Source organism: Patagioenas fasciata, chromosome 11 (genome assembly GCF_037038585.1).
Source record: "Patagioenas fasciata isolate bPatFas1 chromosome 11, bPatFas1.hap1, whole genome shotgun sequence".
NCBI classification, from domain to species: domain Eukaryota; kingdom Metazoa; phylum Chordata; class Aves; order Columbiformes; family Columbidae; genus Patagioenas; species Patagioenas fasciata.
Genome location: NC_092530.1, coordinates 5,841,064 through 5,861,824, shown reverse-complemented (window position 1 = coordinate 5,861,824; position 20,761 = coordinate 5,841,064). Strand labels below are relative to the sequence as shown.

The window sequence follows — 20,761 nt, the reverse complement described above, 5'->3', positions numbered from 1 at the left end:
ACCCCCTTCCCAGTGGGCATGAAACACTGCAGAGGGGAAGCTGAGGCACAGCAGACGGGCAGGTATGGCTGGGCTGCAGGAGAGGAGGCAGGCTGGACCAGGACCCCCAGCTCTGAGCATCTTCCCACCCCTCAGCACTGCCCGTGCCCAGGTGCAGCCCGAAATGGCGGGGTAGCCCCTCTGCTCAATCCCATCCACCCAGCTGCTGGGGTTCCTGGGGACGATTCCTGTGTGGCCCAGTCTTGTCACTGGCTGATCCTCAGGCCACATCTCCCATCCTCTGGATTGTCCTGTAGGGCAGTGTCCAGCTGGGGAGGGGGTGCCAGCGCCCATGCGACACTTGTGCACGTATCCTGAGGAGGCTGCTGGAGGCTGAGCCCAAGCAGCGCTTGCTGCCTCTGTGCAGGCTCTGGCCGCACACGGACCTTTGCTGCACCGAGCCACTGCTTGCTCGGGCCTGGCAGCCGTGACTCACGCTGCTCTCCAGTGGAAACCTCCATTTCGTAGCGTGCCTTTCCCTCCCCAAAGGGTCCCTGGGCCTGCCAGTGGTCCCGAGCAGCCTGAGCCAGGCTAACCCCAGCCAGTGTGTGAGCTGATCTGGATCCGTGGGGAACACTGGACTCTGAGGACCGCGTGGAAAATCCCCGCCACTCGTTTGTCTGCAAAGCTCCCCCAGGGCTGGGCTGGGCTGGGACACGGCGTTCGAGGAGCAGGGAGGGACGCTTGCATAAGGCCAACTGCTTTGGCTGCAGCTGGGGAGGGAGCAGGAACACCTGACCCTGGGGTGCACCTCTAACCTCTTATGCTCTCCTCACTCTGTTCTGATCGCCCTCCCAAGCAGCTGCTTGCCCTACACACGCTGCATTGAGCATCAGCTGCGTGTGCACTCTGCCTCTCTGCAACTAGTCCCCCAACACTTTTTCACCACCGTGCCCCCGATCTGAGTCAGGCTCCTGGCTGGAGGGAGCCCTGGAAGCTCAGCCTGCCCCAGCAAGGTGGGAGAAGAGGGACAGATCCTCATCCCATCCTGCTTTCTTTTCCCCTCCCGCTTCCATCTCATCCCCATTTCTATCCTCATCCCCATCCCACCTCACCTCCAACCCATCCTCATCCTACCCACGACCCCACCTCATTCCATCCCATCTCCATTCCCAGCCCATCCCCATCTTCACCCTCAACTCTACCCCATCCACCTTCCCATCTCACCCCCTTGCACACCCCAGGCACGACCTGGACCAAGGACAAGGGGGAAGGAGTGGGTGTGCATCCCCCCTCCTCCCAGTGCCACATTTGTCCCCCTCTGAGCAGGCTGGGTTGCCAGGGTGTGGGGGTACTGAGGGGAGGGCGCTGGGGCCGGGCATCATCCTGCCAGGCCGGGAAAGCACCGCTCTGCGCAGCAGCAACCTCTCAGGTGTTTTTTTGGTGTTTTGTTTTGGTTTGTTTTTTACAAATCAGTCATTTCTGAGAAACTTCCTGCTGCGGCATGTTAACCCTTGGGGCACCGCAGAGCACTGATGCAGCGTTAACCGGACTGGTGCTGTCACCCAAGTCCCCACCATAGGGACTTGCTGAGCTTGACTCATTCCTGAGAAGCGGGGGGAGCTCAGGTCGGTTGCCGGGTCCCAGAGTAAAGCTCAGCCCTGCCTGCTTTGCCTCAGGGCCTGGCTCTGCTTCACCCCCTTCTGCTGCCATGGTTTGCCTCCTCGGTCAAGTTGCATCCTTGCTGGGGGGTGAGCGGGGTGCTGACAGAGAGGGCTGGGGTGCCACCCTGCCCTGGCCCCCTCTCTGCACCGAGGTATTAATGCTCTTGAGCCCAGGGGCTGGTGGGGGCAGAGACAGAGTGTGCAGGGCCAGCAGGAAGGGAGGCGCCCTTATCTCATTTCGGGTGCCGCACAGTGTGTACCGCTTCTTTCAGGGCCTGTGGCACAGTGCAAGGGGATGTTATGTCCAGAAGCAACAGGCAGACTGGGAAGGGTGTTTCTGAGTCTTTTCCACAACAAGAGGGCCTGGGAAGGGTATAAGGTGTCTTTGGGTGATGCAGGGGTGTTGTTAGAAACTGCTCCAGCCCTCAGATGCAGCAGGAGCTGGGGAGCAGGCCCTGTGCAGCCCGAGGGCAGGAGGGGGCAGCCCCTTTCCCTTGGTCGCTGCTCTCCCGCTGCTCCCAGGAGACCCCGGGGCCAGCACCAGGGCTGGGCTCAGCCTTGCCGGCTCTGCGGTGGTATATGCCAGCTGCAGGGAGGGGTTTTGGCAGGGCTGCCCTGTGCCATTGGCTGGCAACATGTCACACCACGCTGTGGGGACAGGAGGAGGCTCTGCCCACCCGTGGGAGGAAGGCTCATCTGAATAAGTGGTTTGAAGTGGGTGGGTTTTTGCTGAGTGGGGTCTGCCTGGGTTCCATTGCCTATACCCCCTGCACAAAGCCGTGCAGGGGCTGTGGAGCATCCCCAGACCGTGGCAGGGTGGAAGCCGAGATGGCAGATGATGGGGAGAGGTGGCGAACAGACTCCAAACGCTGTCACTGCATCTCTGGAATGCAGCCAGGGTGTGGAGTGCAGCACATCCAGATGAGGTACAGTGCTCATCCCTGCAGTCCAAGCCTTCCCCAACCAGAGCGGTGCAGAAGGACAGGCAGACAATTTCCCAGGAGCTGGGAGCCCAGTAGCACCCCCAACACCCACTACAGTGAAATGCCCAGCGCAAACCCAACTGATATCCAATTGCCCTGGGGAACAGCGCTTCCTGGAGAAGCTGCACCACCTAAGAGACTCGCAACACTGCCTGGATGTACAAGGGGTGCATATATACATAGTATAGGGGTGCGTGGACCTGCTTGCACATGCATGCACCCAGCAAGGAAAGCAATCACATCCATGGTACTCACACACTCAAGGCACAGGTGTGTGCACACTGAGCCCTTGCACTAGAGTGTCTGCAGGGCTGCTTGCACAAGGCTGTGGCTGGGTCCCAGCCCTGGGGCAGACAGGGAGGAGACAGGCACCCCATAACGGTTTCAAGCCCCCACAGCCTGTGTTTTGCTGTTTACCCGGCGTTTCCAGGGAGCCAACCGTCCACAGTTCCCCGGCTCTGCCGTGACTCACAGCCCGCTGGGGCTGAGTCGCCCTCACCATGGCAGAAACCTCAAGCAATGCAAAGCAGTTGCAGCCCCTACCAGCTACCCTGGGCCTGAGGCACTGCCGGACCCCTTCCCTGGGCCAGGGATTTCTCCAGCTGGCCAAGGAGTCATGTCCAGAGTACAAAACCCCAGATGATGATACTGCACCTAGCTTCGAACACCCTGCCAGCCTGGGTCTCTGCTCACACACCTCCAGCCTCCCCTGGTACCCACCAGCCTTTAATCCAAATGTCACAACCACCCAGCACCCCCAGAGAGGCTGGCTGTGCTCTAGGATGGGGCTGGGGCACCCTCAGCACCCATCCAGCACTGTTCAATCCAGCTGAGCCATCCTCTGACTCCCAGATCATGTTTCAAGTCACTTAAAAATATATGTATATATATGTATCAATGATATCTGTGAGAAGCAACAGAATAACACCAGAGGAAGAGCAGAGCTGGGCTGCTGGTACATACAGCTCTGCACAGCCTGGGAAAAGCCTCCCCCCTGCCTGCTCCCCCCAGCCTGCCCTGCCCATACTCCAGTCCCAGGCATGACACAGGGGACAAAGACCTCCAAGCTCAGGGCACTTTTTGCTATTGCACAGCCAGCCTCCTGGGGAGGGGGTGACTTCTCACATCTCCAGAATCCCATCTTGGACTGATCCCCCCCGCCAAAGGTGGGGAGCTGCCAGGCTTTCCCTGCTGTGGAGCAGCACCAGCCCAGCCCCCTGTGGGTCTGCAGCACAGGATCCTCACCAGTCCCATCCCAGCAAACCCCAGCATCTTCCCCAGTGACCCATGCAGCCACCCCACCAACACCTCCCCCTTCCCAGCCACAGATACACAGCTCTGGCCACACATTTATACAAAAAGTAGAGTTTATTGCCATTTCTACCAAGATTTACACAACTGTGTCACCGCTTCTGACGTCAAAAGGGACGTCCCGTCAGTTCCCAGAGAGCTGGCAGGGCAGGTGGGGAGCCTGGGGGCACAGGCTGGTCCCCCCAGCCCAGATGTCAGTCCAGATCCTCCCAATGCGGCTGCACAGCCCTTGTCACGGTGGATACCAGAAAGGGGTGAATCCGTCCCCTCCTTTGGGCTGCTCACAGCTCTGGCCACCCAGTTACAGCCGCTCACCGTTCCAGTCTTGCCTTGAATCCCCCAGCTGTACAAAGATGGTCTGGCTGCCCCAGAGCAGGGCACTCCACAGCCTCGCGGGTCCTGCTCATGCGTGTGTTTGTACAGATGTGGCTACAGACGCCCCAACTAATAAAACAAGCTTTTTCTCCTTGTAATCCCCACACTGGTGTGCGTACAGCCATGCACTACACTGCAACTGCCACCGCCAGTGCTGCTCAGTCCGGTCTGGGCTCCAGCGTACTCCTGGCTGGCTGGCAGGACAAATCTGCGTCGCTCACTAAACAACGGTCTTCCTCCAACGTCAGGCTTTGCCAGAAAGGCCCCCTCCCCCCGCACAGTGCAGCAAAGGCACAGGACTCGGCGTGCGCTCCTTCCAACCGTGGATTCTCATTAAAGTGCCAAAGGCCGCCTGGCACTGCCAGGGTGTTGCAGACACCCAGGCTTCAGCAGAGCCCGAGACGGGCAGGCCACAGATTAACCCCGGCACACGACGGGTGGTTGGATGGGAAGGGGTCAGCTGCCCGTGTCTTCCTTGCAGAAGAGCATCCTTGTGCACAAGACGACCACTGGCCCTGCTGACTTGCCGGGGTTGCCCAGGGGGCCACGGCTCAGTGCCGGGGTCTGGCAGTCCTTCGTGTGAGATGAAGGCAGAAACAATTTTGCAGGAGATTAAGTAGAAAGAGTTCTGTGGCTCTGCCCACCCCGAGGACAGAGCCACCTTACACCGCAGAGCCCCCGGAGTGCTGGGCCGGGGCAGCCGCCCCTGGGCTCTGCTCCTCCGGGCACAAAACCTCCGCAGGGAGCCGGGACTGGAACTTTTCCAGCTGCTCAGGGCTGGCAAGGGTCTTCAGGAGGCTGTTTTCACGCTCCAGCTGGGAGTTTTTCTCCAACAGTTCTTTGATTTGCTCTTTCAGGACCTCCACCTCCTCCCGCACTGCGTACATCAGGTGATTTTTCACAAGGTCCTGCAAAAGACCATCAAAGAGATTGATCACTTGATGGTTATGTCCTGGGGATTGCTCCCACCCTTGTCCTGCAAAGCTCTGTCCCCAGCCACTCTCCAAGTACCACGAAGGCTGTTCGCAAAGGCCGTCTCCCCGCACCCTTAGCACTCTGGCCAGGGTTCAGTGCTCACCCAGTGCAGCCCCCGCAGGCCAGCACCCACAGCATCCCTCAGCTCCCCCATCTCCCAGGAATGTCTCCAGAGGCACCCTCCAGCTATTCCCCCCAACCCCATGGGGGCTTGGCAGGCTGCACATCCCTATAACCATAGGACCTGGCTTGGTCACCCCCAGAGGGTCCTTCTCAGGTCCTCCCCTCGGTGGGGTCCCTGCGCACTGCGGTGCTGCGGGAGCCAATGAGCTCAGCCAGCTGCAGCAGGCAGACAAAGGAGCTGCTCTGCCCAGCAACAGGCTGGGGAGCGGGGACCCCCCGAATCGGGCAGAGCACCCACCCGGAGAATGGGGAACCCCCAAGCAAGAGAACCGGGTGGGGAAAAGGGGGAGGGGGGGCAGCAGCACTGCGGCTCACCATTGCCTGCTCGATCTTGTTGTCAATGGCCACCACGCTGGCACCGGAGGCGCTGGAAGAGAGCAGAGAGGCAGAGCGTTAGCAGCGAGCCCCCGAGCATCGCCTTCCCCGGGGATCATCGGGACAACCCCCCACCCCAGGCAGCAACGCACCAGGGCTTCCCCTTCTCTGGGGATCAACACACCGGTCCTCCCCACCCCGGAGCAACAATGCACCTGAAGCCCCCCTTTAGCGGGCTCTCACAGGGAACCAATGCTCCGAGATGTCCCTTCAGCCGGGGCAATGCGCTTGCCCTCCCCGGGCCACGGCGGAACACGGCGGGGCGGACTGCGGCCGGTACCGGGGCTGTCCCTACCTGTTGTCCAGCTTAACGGAGACCACGTCCCCTCCGAGCAGGGAGGAGAAAAAGGAGATGGAGAAGTTGTGGAGCTGGTAGACAGCCACCTCCATCGGGGACTGGTACAAGCCGGTGCTCATAGCTGCAAGGAGCGTTGCGAACGAGACACGAAGCACAAGGCACTGCGGCTGCCTCCCCGCGCCACCCCAACTTATAGCCGCGGTGTCCGCCCCGTCGGGCGGTGCCAGCGCAGCCGGGCCCGCCCTACTCGCCGCTCCACAGCGCCTCCCCCGTACGGCCCCCCCGTGCCTGGGTACTGCACCCCTGCACGGGACCCTCACCCCGCAGTACGGCACCTACACAGCTCCCAGTTGAAGCGCAACACAGCACGGCCGCGTCCCAGTGCAGGACCGCTGTCCCCCAGCCCTGTGTCCTCACGACTCTACACTCCCAATCTGTACACCCCCTCCTGCACCCCTCGTCTTCTGCAACCAGAGTCACGGCACCCATCTAGCACCCACCCCTCCCTACACGACTCGGCAGCCCCTTTCTGTGTTCCTCACCCGCAACCGGGACAGGGATTCAGCTGTGGGGGAACCTGCTTGGGAGACTGGGAAAGGGAGGAAACCCGCTTTGCATGTGGGGTGTGCACGCCTGCAGGCCCTCAGCACAGCCCGCCGCGGCTGCAAACAGGGGGGAGCGGGGCGCAGAATGAAAAGGGGCCGCCATGGCCGTGCATGGCAAAACCGGGACGCGAAACAGAAACAGGAGTGGAAAAACAACACGGAAGCGCAAAACAAGACCCGGAGTGCGCAACAAAACCGGATCGCACAACAAAAACGGGAGTGGAAAACAACGCCGCCGTGCAAAACAAACCCCAGCGAGCAAAACAAGCCCGAGGGCAACGGCCAGCCCCGCCCCGCCCTTGCATAACCCTCCGCCGCGCTGGGGGGGCCGCCGCCCCGCGGGCAGGGCCGGCACTGCAGCGGCCGCCGAGCTCCGTCCTGCGCGGAGGGGCCGGGGGGTGCGCGGGTGCCGGGGGGTGCGCAGCGGGGCCCCGGGAGCGCACACGCATGTGGAAGCAGCGGGGTCACGCCAGCTCTGCCGCTGCGCCCGCAAAGCGACTCGCACATAGAGGCGTGGGGTGCAGGCGAGGCCCCCAAAACGCCCCCGATAACAAGGTGGGGGGCTGGCATTGCCTGCTGCGGGAGATGCGACCCCAGCGCTTGGCCGCCCTCCCTGGGCTGCCCTGTCAGCTCCAGGGCTTATTTCTGCTCTCTGGACCTGGAGATCCTGAGACTTCACTCAACACGCAGGCGGTTTCCCCGCCTGCTGCCGCTGACCCTGGGGGGCTCATTCTTGGTAAGCCAGGCTGATGCAGCGTCCGAGAAAGCATTAGTGCTGGCAGAGGCATGTGCACACCAGAAATGCAGCAGCAGACCTCAAATCCCCCCATCTGGAGGGTGCCGAAGGCGCCCAGTTGCTGGCTGGTGGGTACCAGCATGGGGAGAGACCCGAGGAGCCCCAACCAGCAGCTGTGCTGCCATGCCCTTTCATCAGGGAAAGCGCTGAGGGTGGGCAGAGAGGTATTTTGCCATCAGAAAGGGAAACTGAGGCACAGTGCAGCATGGCTGCTGCTTAGAGCAAGGCCCTGCCAGCTGGCTCCCCAGCAAATCACACCCCTGCCTCCTAGGGCAGGATGAGGACTGTGGTGTCCTGAGTGCTGAAGGACACAGGCACCCTGCATGGGACACCGTGTTGCCCATGAACAACGGCTGGGCACATGAAGGTGCCCTGAGACACACATGTTTCATGTGGGGATGTGAGAAGGCATTTCTTCTCCTCCCCGATGGGGAGATTGTGGGTGAGAGAGGTGCTTCTCCCCAGGGGGGCATGTGTGGCACCTGTTCGTGCCTCCGTCTGCAGGGGGGATGATACACACACCTCTGTGCCAGCACCAGCCTGGCCCATGCAAAGCTGCTGGGCAGGGGCTGGGCTGGAGGGGTGGTGCTGCAGAGAGCAGGCAGGGGCTTGTCCCCCCCAGCCCCGGTGCTGGCATGTCCCCCCACCCGCAGCCAGCCCCTACTCACCAGTCCCTCCTCCTGAAGAGGCTTGGGGAGTACGGCGGCTTGAAGGCCATGCCGGTGCCTGCAGCCCTGCTCCAGCCTCTGTGCTCCCAGCATCAGCCCAGCACCCTGGCAGCGATGCCGGCTCTGCCCACAGCCGCGTCTCCCCGGCCAGCCGGGCGGCAGGGACAGCCTGGGTGCTGGCCGCATCCTGGGGCTGCAGGCACGGGGTAAACACGCCAGGCAGATGACCTCAACTGGGCTCAATCAGCCCTTTCAGGGGCCAGCGTGCCACCCCGAGCCATGCAGGGCGCGGGCGGCTGCCCCCCTGCATCGGCTGATGAAAGGGACTCTGTGTGCAATTGTCCCCAGGGTGGCTGGCAGTGGGCAGGGTGAGAGCCCCTGGGACATGGGGCACGACCCTGTCTCCTTGGCTGGAACAAGCCCGAGCCACCCACACTGAGGGTCCCGTGACTCAGTTTCCCATCGCAGCTCAGGGAAGGTACCTGTCTCGCTGTGGAGAGGTCAGGGGAGAAGGGGAGAGGCATCAGCTCCCCCATGGTTGGGTGCGTCACCAGTTGTGCCACCATCTGTCTCCTGCAGCAGCAGGTGAGCAGACCCCAGGCTGACCCTAGACCCAACTCCCCATCTCCTGTGCTACGGTATCCCCACACCTGGTCCAGCCCCCTTGCCAAAGGAAAGCCCTAAATTACTAGCGCCAGGGACCAAGAGCCTCAGGACGAACAGACCGGAGCCTGGCTTGTGGCTCTTGTCCCATGGCTCTGTGGTCCCAGGGCCCTGCCCGGCCCCTTCCCAACACAGTGCTCCAGTACGGAGCGCTGGGGAAGAGCTAGTGATTGTCGCAGCTGCTGGAATGGAGTGGGGAAGTGCAGCAGCATAGTGCTTTGGTAGGAAATCACTTCAGCTCTGCACCTCCACTATTTTTCCCATGGAGCTGGGACCATTGCAAAAATAAACAAAAGTAAGTCACTGCCTTCCCTGCTGACCCTCCTGGGGTCTTTCCCAGCCCTGACCACAGCCATCACTGCTTGGGGTGTGGGCTCCCCAGCTGTGAGGCTGGGAAGGATGCTGCCCTCCTCCATGAGACCCCAGGAGAGGGATGCTTTTTAGAGATGGAAATGACAGCAGGCTCTGCTTTCTCTTTCCTTCCTGGAACTTACTGAGGAATGCCAAGGCAGCCTGCTCAGCTGGGGACAGGTCATGCTGTGCACAGGTGCTGCCTGCTCCCCCTGGCACAGCCTCAGCAGGGATCCAGCCCACCCGCCTGCAGCTCCTTACCCGCACACCCACTCGGGGAACATGGCTTCTGCTGCAGACACCCCTGGACGTGTTGCTGGGTGCACACAAACACAGACACACCTTGCAACCCATACATTCATGTACACATGTGGAAATCCTGCATGCACACACACATGCACACCCTGCACACGCAGGCTCACCTGCAAAGACAAGCCCATGGCCCTTGCATGCACACGTGCATTTACTAGCCCACGTGGGCATGCACCCTGCACATAGGTGCACGCCATGCTTGCACGTGTGCACTCATGCATCCTGCATGCACATGCATGCACGCACATGCACTTGTGCACGAACACCCAGCAAACATACCCCTCCTGCACGCATGCCAATGCATCCTGCATGTGCATGGCTCATACCTCCACCTGCCCACGCGTGCGTTGCCCTGACTCACAGCTGGCACAGACTCACACCTGTGCACGCACATGTGGTGTTGGCAGTGTGGAGCAGGGACAGCTCAGCTGTCCCCTTGTGCAGGGGTGAGGCACCCCCAGGGCACAGGGCTGCCCCACTGCAGCTCAACTGACATCTCAGAGGTGGAAGCAGCAGTTCGCAGCTCTCTGCTGGACCTCTGGTTCTCCCCAGGGATCTGTATGGGAGACCCTGTGGGATGTCCAAATGCCTCCCACAGCAGCAGAGTCCTGCGTGGGGCTCCAGCTGCACCTCAAGCAGCGGGGGGTCCTTTCCTGGCCCCCACAGCCCCAGCAGATGGCTTTGCTGGGCTGCTGGCCCCACTCCAGCAGAGCTGCTGGGATCTGCTTCCTCTCCCACCACCCCACTCCTGTTCCTCTGGGGCCTGGCAGCAGCAGAGCAGGGTGGGCAATGTCCCTCCTTGCTCTTCCTAAAGAGCAGGGGGGCACAGACTCACTGCAACCCTATGGCACCAGAAGCCATGGCGATGGGCACCTTGGAGCAGGCTGGGCGAGAGGGTCAGTGGTGTGAGCTCCGTCCCTGCAGCAGCAGCTCGGCTCTCGCCTGGTGGGAGCAGCTATGGGAGGTTCATCAGGCACGGCACAGACTCGTGCCTGAGGTTATTTTGGTAACAATAGCAGCAGCCATGATACAGTGTAATTGTGACACTAATTGTTGAGATCTCTGGGGGAAATAGAAAAACCTGTGGCTGCTACCAAGCAGCGAGGAGAAGTGGTGACACCAGCTGGTGTCACCCCCAGCAATGGCCCTGCAGGATACTGGTTGCAACCCCTCGACCAGCCCACACACAGCCTGCACCTCAGCCCAGGAGATGCCAGCCCCGATGGCCGGGTGACATTTAGTGACAAGCCCCTTCTCTGCAAGAGGACACCGAGGCATGAAGGCAGCCGGACAGCAGCCCCCGCAGGGCTAAGCCTGGCTGGAGCGAGTGTCGGCAGGGAGCAGGACGATGGGATCATCTCTCTTGCCCCCTGGCAGCCCACACCTGCGCTGTATTGTGGGTCAGGAGACGTGGCCCTGGCCCCAAGGCCCCCAGGACAAGGTGTGCTGTGACGTTGAGCCTTGTGCATTGAACCCATGCCAGGCGCTGCGCTGCCACAGGCCAAAGGATGCCCTTGTCCCATCAGCTGCTGGTGGGAGCAGGAGGAACAGCCAGTGCTGCAGGAGCCGTCCCGGCCCCTCAGTCTCTGCTCTCCCCCAGCTCCAGACCATTTTCCCTGCTCTGTGGCAATGCTCCTGGCTTGCTCTCTCCCAAGGACTCAGTTCAATGGGAGGAAGGCCTTGCAGAGGGTCTGAGGCGTGGGAAATGTTTATTGCCTGGCCTCAGAGACACTGGAGAGCAATACGGGAAAGGCACAGAGCCAAAGCTGCCCAGGCTGCTCTGCAGAGCCAGATCTCCAGCTCAAAGGGTCAGAGCAGAGGGGGAGTGGAAAAGCCACTGCTTGCAAACATAAGAAAATTCTGCCTTTCACAAGCGAAATCTTGCAGATGTGGCTGTGCTCGCCAAGGCAATGGGGGATGCCAGCGCCAGGGCAAGCCGTGCCCTGCAGGAGCTGAAGGAGGGGTGGCCAGGGACATCGGTGATGGCTGGGGCTTGTTGGAGCCCATGGTGGGAAGGGCTGGGTGTGGGACAGCTCTGTGGAGCCCCAAGTTTTGGCCCGCAGCCCTGTCCTGGTGCTGGGGAGAGGTAATGCCAGGGGGCTGCCCTGGGCAAGCAGGCAGCCGTGTCATCTGCTGTCCCACTCGGCAGTCCCACTCCCAGTGTCCCAAACTGCGCCTGTCTGCCCTGCAGTGCTGGCCTGGGGCTGCTGTGCCCGTCCTGAGTGCTGTGAGGCCAGAGCTGCTGAGCACACCAGTTGGCCAGCCCTTGTTTTCCTTATCCTGAAGATGTCCTGGCCGAGCTGTTTACTGCAGACTTGGCACTACCCTCGGCTCAACTGGTGCCTTCCGGGGCTGCATGGGCCTTGTGGCAGCCCCATGCAGCCAGGAGCCCTGTGACATGGGGACCTGGTTCATGCTCACCAGAGCCTCATAAGTCCCTCAACCCAGAGCACATGCTCCTTTAGGGCAGAGAGCAACACCTAAATCCTCCTGGGTACATCTGTAAGGCAAGCCCCTGCCTACAGAGCTACTGCTGCTGGCCTTGCTAGACATAGTCCCAGTCCCAGGGCTAGGGGACAGCAGAGCAACAGGCAGAGCTGAACAGGGCAGTCAAGGCCTTTGCAATGCTGGGGAAGCCCAGGGAGGGTTTGTAATCACAGAAGGCTGATGGGAAACCTGTTGTCCTCTCCCTTCACCACTGACAGAGGCAGAGCAAGCTCCTGTGGGCAGGGGGCACAGCGAACTCCCCCACCGGGCAGCGGGGCATGGGCAGGGATTGCGGTGTGGGGACTTCTGCAACCTGTTGTGCTGGAGGCAGTGTGGGGCAGGAGGAGGGAGGCCTGGCAGGCTCCCATGTCCAGCTGTTGGGCTGCCTGCTTCCTCTGATAAAGGTACTTGGCTGTACTCCCAGTTCTGTATTTTCTGGCGTGCGAGTGCACACCCCGAAGTCGGCCTGCTGAGAGCTGCAGTTTTTCTTTCTCTAACTTTGCCACCAGCCCCACTTCTTCCTCCTGTGCCCCCCACCCAGCACAGCCCAGTAGCGCTGCCCTCAGCAGCAGCGTGAAGAGTGGAGGTCAGAGATGTCCCCGGCAGAGCCCCCTGCGATGCTGCACACTGGAAGCCCCTGAAGCCATGGCTTCCCCAGGCACACTGGGGTAGAAGGGGAAGAGGAAAAAGGGCCGATCTGCTTATTACCAGCCCTGGACAGTGCCGCCCAACCTCATGCATTGCCACTGTTTGCTGACACCAGCTCCACAATGCTGCCTGCACAGCTCAGGTGACCCCAGCGAGCACAAACCTCGTCACCCGGCTGCTCGCACCTGGCCCCTGCATGGCCCCACAACTGGAGCATGCTGAGGGGAGGGTGTCAGGTATGGCACAGCCCAGCTGAACCCCGTGTGTTCCCACCAGCGTCGTGCAGCGCGAGTGGGAGCACATCCAGCCCCTGGCCACACTCCCTGTCTCCCGTGGATCAGGGATGCCCAGCCCCAGGGAGGGTGAGCAGACTCAGATGGGTTTTCACCCACAAATCTGTCCGCAGAGCAAGCATTTCACACCCATGGGCACCGTGGGGTGGAGTCCCATAACTGAACTCCCTGTTGTCACCTCCCCTGGTGCGCTGTGCTCTGCCCCACAGGTCTCCTGCCAGACCAGGCTGTCAACTTCAGGCCTGTCTTCACTTTGTAGCCCGCTGCGTCATCTTGGATCATCCCCAGATCCTAGCAGCCCTTGTCTGGTCCAGTTTCAGGGAACCAGGGACAGGGCAGAGGTGGCTCTGATGCCAAAGGGACCCTCCGCTGCACCAGGGCCACACGGTGCCCTCGGACCCCAGAGCGTGCAGCAGGCAGGGGCTGCCGGCCCAGGCTCTGCTCTCCCCGAGCCCCTCGCTGGTGCAGAGCTGGGTTTTCCGGAGATCTCCAGCCCGAGAGAGGCACCCAAGGCAGGGATCTGCTGAAAGTGATCCCAGGCCACGCTGCAGGCAGGAGCAGGCGCTCTGGAGCTGCGCTTGGCGCTGGCAGCTGCTGCCCTGCGGCGTGTGGGAGTGCCCGGCTCACTAATTGGAAGGCAGCTTGTTATGTAATGAAAGGGCAGAGGCTGGGAAGCTGCGAGAGCAGCGCGTCGGCACCCCATGCCACCAAAAGCTGCTGTTTCAGCCCAGACTAACCAACCTTCAAGGAAAACCTTGAATCCTTCACCTTCCCCTTTCAAAGGTGCTCAAGCTTTGTAGTCTCCTGCCTGGCCCGATGCGGATTCTTGGGGGGGAGCCCCAGGAGCCCCTCAAAGCCCCTTCCTCAGGGCTGGCAGGCTGGACCCAGCCAGGGGGTGCAAAGCCCAGCCAGACACAGTGCGGTGGGGCCCGGCGCGGGAGAGGGGCCGAGCTCCCCGGGCACCCGAGCCGGCGCCCCGCAGGAGGTCAGGCAAGGACGCTCGCTGGGGCTGTGCAGTTTCAGCAGAGCTGGTTATTAATACTCTGCCTGGCCTTTGCGAAGAATCCCGGGCATTTCAGACTAGGTATGCTCAGTTAAAACTCATCCCTCGCTGACATTTCGGAACAATAACAACAAGAAAGACAATAAGCTGCCGGCGGGCTGCGTACCTGTGGCACTGCCGTGGCTTTCCATGTGCTGCCCTCAGCTGCCAGCTGCCACCTGGCTACTGCCAACCACTGGGGAGGACCTGAGACTGTCCCCTGCCTCCAAAGTCCCTGGAGCACCACAGGGGGATCACTGGGGTGGTTTCACTCAAGGTCATAGGGATGTCTTTGCCCTGCCTCATGGCATCTGCCACCCCGCTGCCCACCCAGGTAGTGCTTGCTATCCCCAGGAGTGGCAAGGACTGGATCACCCCCTGACCCCGCAGTCAGGGGTCCAGCAGGCCAGGGAGCAGCCTGGGGCTTCTCCTCTGCCACTGGAGTCATTCTGCAGCAAAAGCCCCTCAAATATATATATACACCTACATATCTATCCATCTATATCTCTAAGCACACAGACAGAGGATGGCAAACTCCTGTCCTGAAGCCAGCAATGTGCAGCACCTGGATTAATATAACTTGGAGCTCATTGGCAAAGTGTGGTTTTGGGACAGATTGCAGCTTTTAATGCCTCTCCAGCCCTCACCCCCACTGCCACACACCTCAGGGTATCCTCTGCCCTTTGCAAATGAGGTTTCAGTTACTTCCAAAGGGCAGGATCCACCTGGTCCCTCTCTCCCCTTGACAGCCACCTTATGGTGCACATACATACGCTGCAGTCACATCCCCTGTGTGCACAGGCAGCGTGGCTCTGCCAACACGTGTCCTGAACCCATCCACCACATGCAGGCCATGGTGCTCCCCCAAAGTACAGGGTTGGCTTTAACCCTCTCTGTGCTGGGAGGTGGCCAGGGAGGTGGTGTTGGGTCACAGCACAGAAGAGCACACCATGGGCACGGTGTGCCCACAAAGGCATTGCCCACAGCACACACATCCATATCTTGTGCCCGGTGCGAGCTGAGGTGCCAGCTGGGCTGTCAAAGGCTTCCCCTGAGTGCCAGCCCCAGCCCCAACTCACAGAGAAGGTCAGCAGTACTGGCCTCAGCACCATCCAGGATCAGGCCACACGTCCCCAGGGAAGTGAGGATCATGGTGCTGGAAGGGGGGGCATGATGCTGGGACCAGAGCAGACCCCCAGAGCCTGCTCTGGTTCCAACCTCTTCCACATCAAATGTTCAGAGCTTGAAATAAATCCTGGCCAGCATTTTCCCCATGGGACCGTGCTGCCCAGCCCTGCCTGCCCTTGGGCCACCTACACCTGCCTGCTCGGAGCTGCGCACATGTCCTGGCAGACAGGCCGAGCCTGAGTGCCCACAGGAAGCTGAGGTGACAGATCTCTGTGCAGCTGGCATTGGCATCACTAGACCTCAGCTCAGCCGTGCCAGGCCCCCTTGGCCAGAGCCATGTGGCCAGGGGCAAACGGCTTCATCCTGAGGGGCTGGAGGTGCTGAGCAGGGCTCTCCTACACTCCAGGGCATGCTGGGGAATCTACTTGCTGGAGGGAGCTGGGTCTCACAGAAACGGGCAGGGACAGGCACGGTGTGGCGTGTGCCGCCACTGGCCTCGCCGATCCGTGCCGAGAGCGGTGTGCTGCGGCTGACCTGGTGCTGCTGGGCTTCCCTGGACAGGAGCCCCTGCAAGCCTGGCCTGCAAGAACATCCCCCTAAAGCCTGCTGGGTCACAGGGCAGGGGTCCGAGGGTGGCAGGATGCCCGCTATGGAAACCAAGGCAGGCTGCCTGGCATGTTCCAAGCGGTGGGAGGATTTGGGTATGCCAAGGTCAGCTACTTCCCGGAGCCAAGGCTCTTGCTGCTAAAGCGAAACCTCCCCATCATCTCATCAGTCTGCAGGGCTCAGCAAACCATGCTACAAGACACGGGTCAGGCTGTATGCAGCTCTGTCCCATGAGAGCACAGCAAATACCTGGCACACTGGTCCTGACTGGGCAGGGTGGCTGGCAGAGCCCCCTCCCCAGGCAGACCTGCCCCACAGGGCTGGGGAAGGCAGAGCTGCCAGCGGGACAGCCCCCGGTCTCACACCCGCACCTCTCTCATGCTCACACACGCTCCCACGCGGCCCCTGTTGCTGTCAATGCCTCCTTGTTGCTCCAGCCCACTCGGCCAACAGGAATGCGCTCCCCGGCCCCACCACCCTGAGATGCCCTTCAGGCCCTGGCTCCATCTCCTCCTCCCGCTTCACTACGGCAAAGTCACACTGTGACAGATGGGAACAAATGGTGCCATGCCACAAATGCCACCCTGGCACGGCTGCTTGGGCAGCTCTTGGTCACCAGCCTGACCTTAAGGCGGTGACATTATGGCTGCCTTCTCCCACCCCGATTCATCCCTCCCCCGCCTCCCTGCAGCTCCCTTGGCTTGCCCAAGACTCGAGCGAAGGTGATCTCCAGCCTCTTCCACAGCTCAGACCAAAGAGTGGGCCATTGCCCACCCTATTCGCTGGAGCAGCGGGTCCACGGTGCCCAGGGAGAGTCCAGCTGGGCAGAGATGTTCCCTTGCTGCCTGGAAGAGCAGGACAGGGCACAGGCCGGCCAGGCATCCAGAACTGATCTGGGAAGGGCTGGGCAAGGAGAGCTGGCATGGGCTGGTTGATGTGGGCGAGCAGGTTGGCACGTATCTCCTCTCCCCACCTCAGAGCCAGGCAGGGCCCTGCTTGAATCACAAGCCAGTAAGCACCGGGAGGGTGCTGCTCTCCGCCGCGGTGCTGCGGCACTGCCATGGCTTTCCATGTGCCCGGCCTCAGCTGCCAGCTGCACCTGCCTGTGCTGACCCCCGCCCACACCCGCGGCTCCCCTCAGCCCTGCCAGCCCCGGGGAAGGGGCCACAGAGTCACAGGGCTGCTCTCCCCAGCCCACGCTCAGTTAAGCTCATGCTTAGGTCTTGGATGAGCCATCTCGGGGTAACATTGGCATTGTGGCAGGATGGCAGAGACCTTTCTGTCCCCAGCACCAGCATCCACAGGCCGGAGATGTGTCACCCAAGCAGCATGGTGGTAGCTGGCCTCCCTATACCTGGTGTTTCTGTGCAAGCTGGGCCCTTTGGAATTGCCCAGGTCTCCTCAGAGAGCAGTTAGTGACAGCACATAGGAGCTCACAGAGGGGAGAAGCCTTTTCTGAACAGGCTCCATGCACTCCTCAAGCAGGAAGATTTCCTGCAAGAGCATCAGCACTTGGTCCAGAGCATCCCTACCTTGTGCATCCCTCACAGCATCCCTACAGTGAGCAAAGAGCATGGGGAGCTTAGCAGGGACACCCAGCCAAGGGGAAACCCCAAACACAGGCTGGAAATGCTGAATGTAGCTTGTCCAAGACCCTCAGCACTGATCTGATCCTGACTTGTGGAGCTGAGGTCTTGATCCATCATGGGCTGAGCTGTCACCAGCAGTCCCAGAGCCAGACCTGGACTCCAGATGTAGCTGCTTGGTCCTCCTGTGCTGTGCTGGATTTTGGCCATGCACGAGCACGTGCATCCACACGACTTTCCCTTCCTCCCATGCCAGCACACCAGCTAGAACAGGAGGCACAAAACTGCTCGGGCTCCCCAGTGCCAGTAGCAAGGGTGCCCTTATCAGGCCTGTTATCGGGGTGTTCCTCTGGCACCCACAATCTGCTGCTGTGTATCCTATCACCTTTTGGGTATCTTGGCTCATTCCCCAGGAGGAGAAAGTTCAGAGTGGAGCAAAACAGCAGCAGATACAGGTGTAGACACACCTGCCTCCAGTGCCTGGGGCCGTGCCCACAGCTCCCCCATGTTGTGCCACCCAGGGGCGAAACGGGATCACCCAAGCAGTCTCCAGGCCAGGCTGGCAGCAGGGTGCCTGGGAGCAGGTGTGATGGAGGGACACCGCGCACCATGCTGTGGCACAGCCTGTTGTAAACAGGAGTGCCCACAGCCCCAGCCACAACACACACAAGGGCATGAAAGACAGGCTTGGGCATGGCAGCAAGGGGCACTGCAGGGCACAGACGGGGAGAAACCCCAGTTCCCTGGCACTTACACTTGCTCCCTGCCTCAGAAGAGCAGACTGATGCTCACCAGGAGCACCATGGGTCCTGCCCCAGCAGGGACATGTTTGAAAGCAGCAAGCTATGCCCACATCACCTCTCACCCACGGGCACTGTCATCGCCTTCCCTGGGCAAGCATCCCAGAAGCTTGGCTCCCATACCCAGCCCCAGCAGCTTGCACTGGGGACAGTGTCTCGCCTCCCCTCTCTGCCTGTGGTGCCAACTGGCTGTAGCCTCCCAGAACGAAGGGAAATCTCTCGCTCCCATTTCCCTCCTGGCTGGGTGGGTTCACTGCTCACTGTGCAGCCGGGAGCCCAGGCCGGGTGCTGGGTGCCTTGGCAGGTGTCCCGGCTCCTCCTTTCCCACCTGAGCGGCAGCTCAGCATTATGTAAGTGCAGGAAGAGTGTCTCTGCTGAGGATGGCTCCGAAGGAGCAGCCTGCTTAGTGTGGGACACTGGCTGGGGCAAGGAGGCATGCACGCATGGCCTGGGTGGCTGGCATGCGTGGGGCCGCCACGTGTGAGCCCACCCACATCCCTGCGCCGGGTGCAGGGCACGAAGAGTGTCTTGCACACCCATGCACGGCCCAGGAGCATGCCTACAGGTGCACGTGCATGCTGAAAGTGGAGGGGGCGGTGAGGTGTCTGCAAACGTGTGGGTGCTGCCACGCGCCCCACCTGCACGCTACCCCACCCACAGCTGAGGAACGAGCCCCAGAGCTGCTGCCTGCACTGCCAGTCACGCAGATGCCCTCCGTACGCACTGATGGGCCACATGTCCCCTCAGCCCTGGGAGGGGGAATGCGTCCCATCTGCTGAAGCCACAAGCAGCTCTGGAGGCTATCACCCTGCAGCATTCCCTGGTCCAGCTCAGCTTTGTCAAGGCTAAGCTGGAGAGCCCCGAGCCTGCCAGCTGACAGCGCAGGCTGCTCCCTGTTGTCTCTCCAGCCCTCCAGGGTGCTGGGCACCAGGTCCAGCCTCATCGCAGAGCTGGAGGTGCCAGTGCAGGACCTGAGACAGCTCTGTCCCCTCCCTGCGCCTGGGGTCCCCCTCATCAGGACTGGGGACCCTGGAGGGTGGCAGCCCCACAGACCACTCGTTCAGCCTCCCCTGCTTGCAATTCCAGAGCAGGGGAGCAGGGCGGCTCCCCACACTCCAGCCCTCCCCAGTCTCGGACGGGTAGAGCCCAGCCCTCTGGCAAGTGGATGGGACCAGCTTTGAGCACATCCCGCTGCTTGGGTGCAGGCAACCCCATCCAGAGCAGCCTGCTCTGAGCCAAGAGGGAGCAGCTGGGCAGGGGCAGAGTCACTTTCCAGGGACGGGAAATACCACCCAGGCCAAATTTGTCTCCACTGAATTTACTCCAGGCAGAGACAGGGGAAGCTGCTGAAAGAGCAGGACCCAGCAGCAGGACTCTCAGGCTCCCTACCCAGTTTCTCACTAACTCTGAAGGTGGCTTCTGAGGCAGCACAGCTGTTTCCCAAGTAACAAGCTGCCCCTCTCCATGCAGGACTAATGTGATGATGCCTGTTTGACGCTGGACACTGTCCATGCCCCTGCAGGCAGTGTCTGTGTGGGTAAGATGTAGCCAGGGAGATGAACACAGAGTCCAGGGGCCAAGACACACAAGTGGAGGCAGTTGTCACTGCCAGGACAGACACAGGGCACCAACAGAGGGGCGCCGCCAGCCACCACGGGTCAGAATCACCTGGATCTGCTTCCATAGACTGGCTTGGCACCACCCATGGCGAGTGGACTCGGGTCCCTGCCACGCGCAGCCACTCATGCTCCTCCCCACCTAGAATCCCCCAACGCTGCCAGCGTACACAGCCTCAGGGTCACACAGGTCCCCCTGCCCCTGCCAGCCTGGGGGAGCTGCAGGCCACACATCTCACCCCCCATACTGCCAGCTCCTGAGCACACAGCCAGCCTGGCTCCAGCTCCAGGGGCATCCAGCACACAGGCAGCCCCTTGGCATCCATTGGTGACACTCACCTGTGGAAGAGCAGGAGGATGGAGAGCAGGGTCTGGTCGATGTTCCTGTTGCAGATGCCCTCGTTGAAGAGGTAGCAGGGGTCCCGCACGACGGGCTCCAGCGAGTCCTGGCGCATGATGGAGCTCAGCTTGTCGGTGTTGAGGTTCTTGCGGACCAGCTGCTCCTGCAGCTGCCGGAAGCTGCTGACGGTGGGGCTGCCCAGGTTGTTGTTCTCTCCCCCGGCCCCCTCCTCCAGCCCGCTCCGGTTGGCCAAGTCCAGGCAGCAGCTGCAGCAGTCCAGCCCCACGGGCGACCGGCACTCCTCCACGGGCGACGAGGACATCCCGGGATCCCCCCCGCTCGCGGCCACGGCGGCGCAACCGGGGCTACTCCCGGGCCGCGGAGGGCGAGCGGCGGCAGGACGCGCCCGGTGCCGAGCGCCGCGCCCGCCCGCCCCCCCCGGCTGCGCGCCCGCCCCGCCCGCCCCGGCTCCGCCGCCCGCCCCGGCTCCGCCGCGCTGATTGGTAACGGCGGCCCCGGGCGCACGGGCCGCCCGCCGCCGCACCCCGCCCCGCCGCCGCCGGCCCCCGGCGGGCACCCGCCCCCTCGCCCGTCCTGCCCCCGGCGGCCCGGCACAGCCCACGCGTGGGTCCCCGCGGTGCTTTCTGCCCCCTCCCTGCCCTCGGCAGCCCTGGGCC

The 20,761-nt window shown here is 61.8% G+C and overlaps 1 protein-coding gene across 2 annotated transcripts; it reads right to left on the bottom strand.

Moving 5' to 3' along the window:
* Positions 1-3,975: 3,975 nt before the first annotated feature.
* On the bottom strand, positions 3,976-20,512 carry TSC22D3 (TSC22 domain family member 3). 2 transcript variants are annotated; one of them, XM_065846868.2, is made up of 3 exons: positions 20,084-20,512; positions 5,786-5,837; positions 3,976-5,220 (listed from the first exon to the last, which is right to left on the bottom strand). In XM_065846868.2, the coding sequence occupies exons 1-3, from the start codon at positions 20,404-20,406 to the stop codon at positions 4,975-4,977; spliced, it is 621 nt and encodes a 206-aa protein (XP_065702940.1). In that variant the 5' UTR covers positions 20,407-20,512; the 3' UTR covers positions 3,976-4,974. The 2 variants fall into 2 exon arrangements, with proteins under 2 accessions (XP_065702940.1, XP_065702941.1); XM_065846869.2 differs by lacking the exon at positions 20,084-20,512 and adding an exon at positions 6,141-6,327.
* Positions 20,513-20,761: the final 249 nt, after the last annotated feature.

Coding starts and splice junctions, on each gene's coding strand:
- TSC22D3 (XM_065846868.2), bottom strand. CDS start 20,406: ATGTCCTCGTCGCCCGTGGAGGAGTGCCGGTCGCCCGTGGGGCTGGAC. Junction 5,838..20,083: donor ATCCTCCTGCTCTTCCACAG/GTGAGTGTCACC, acceptor GCTCTCTTCCAG/CGCCTCCGGTGCCAGCGTGG. Junction 5,221..5,785: donor ACAAGATCGAGCAGGCAATG/GTGAGCCGCAGT, acceptor GGTCTTTTGCAG/GACCTTGTGAAAAATCACCT.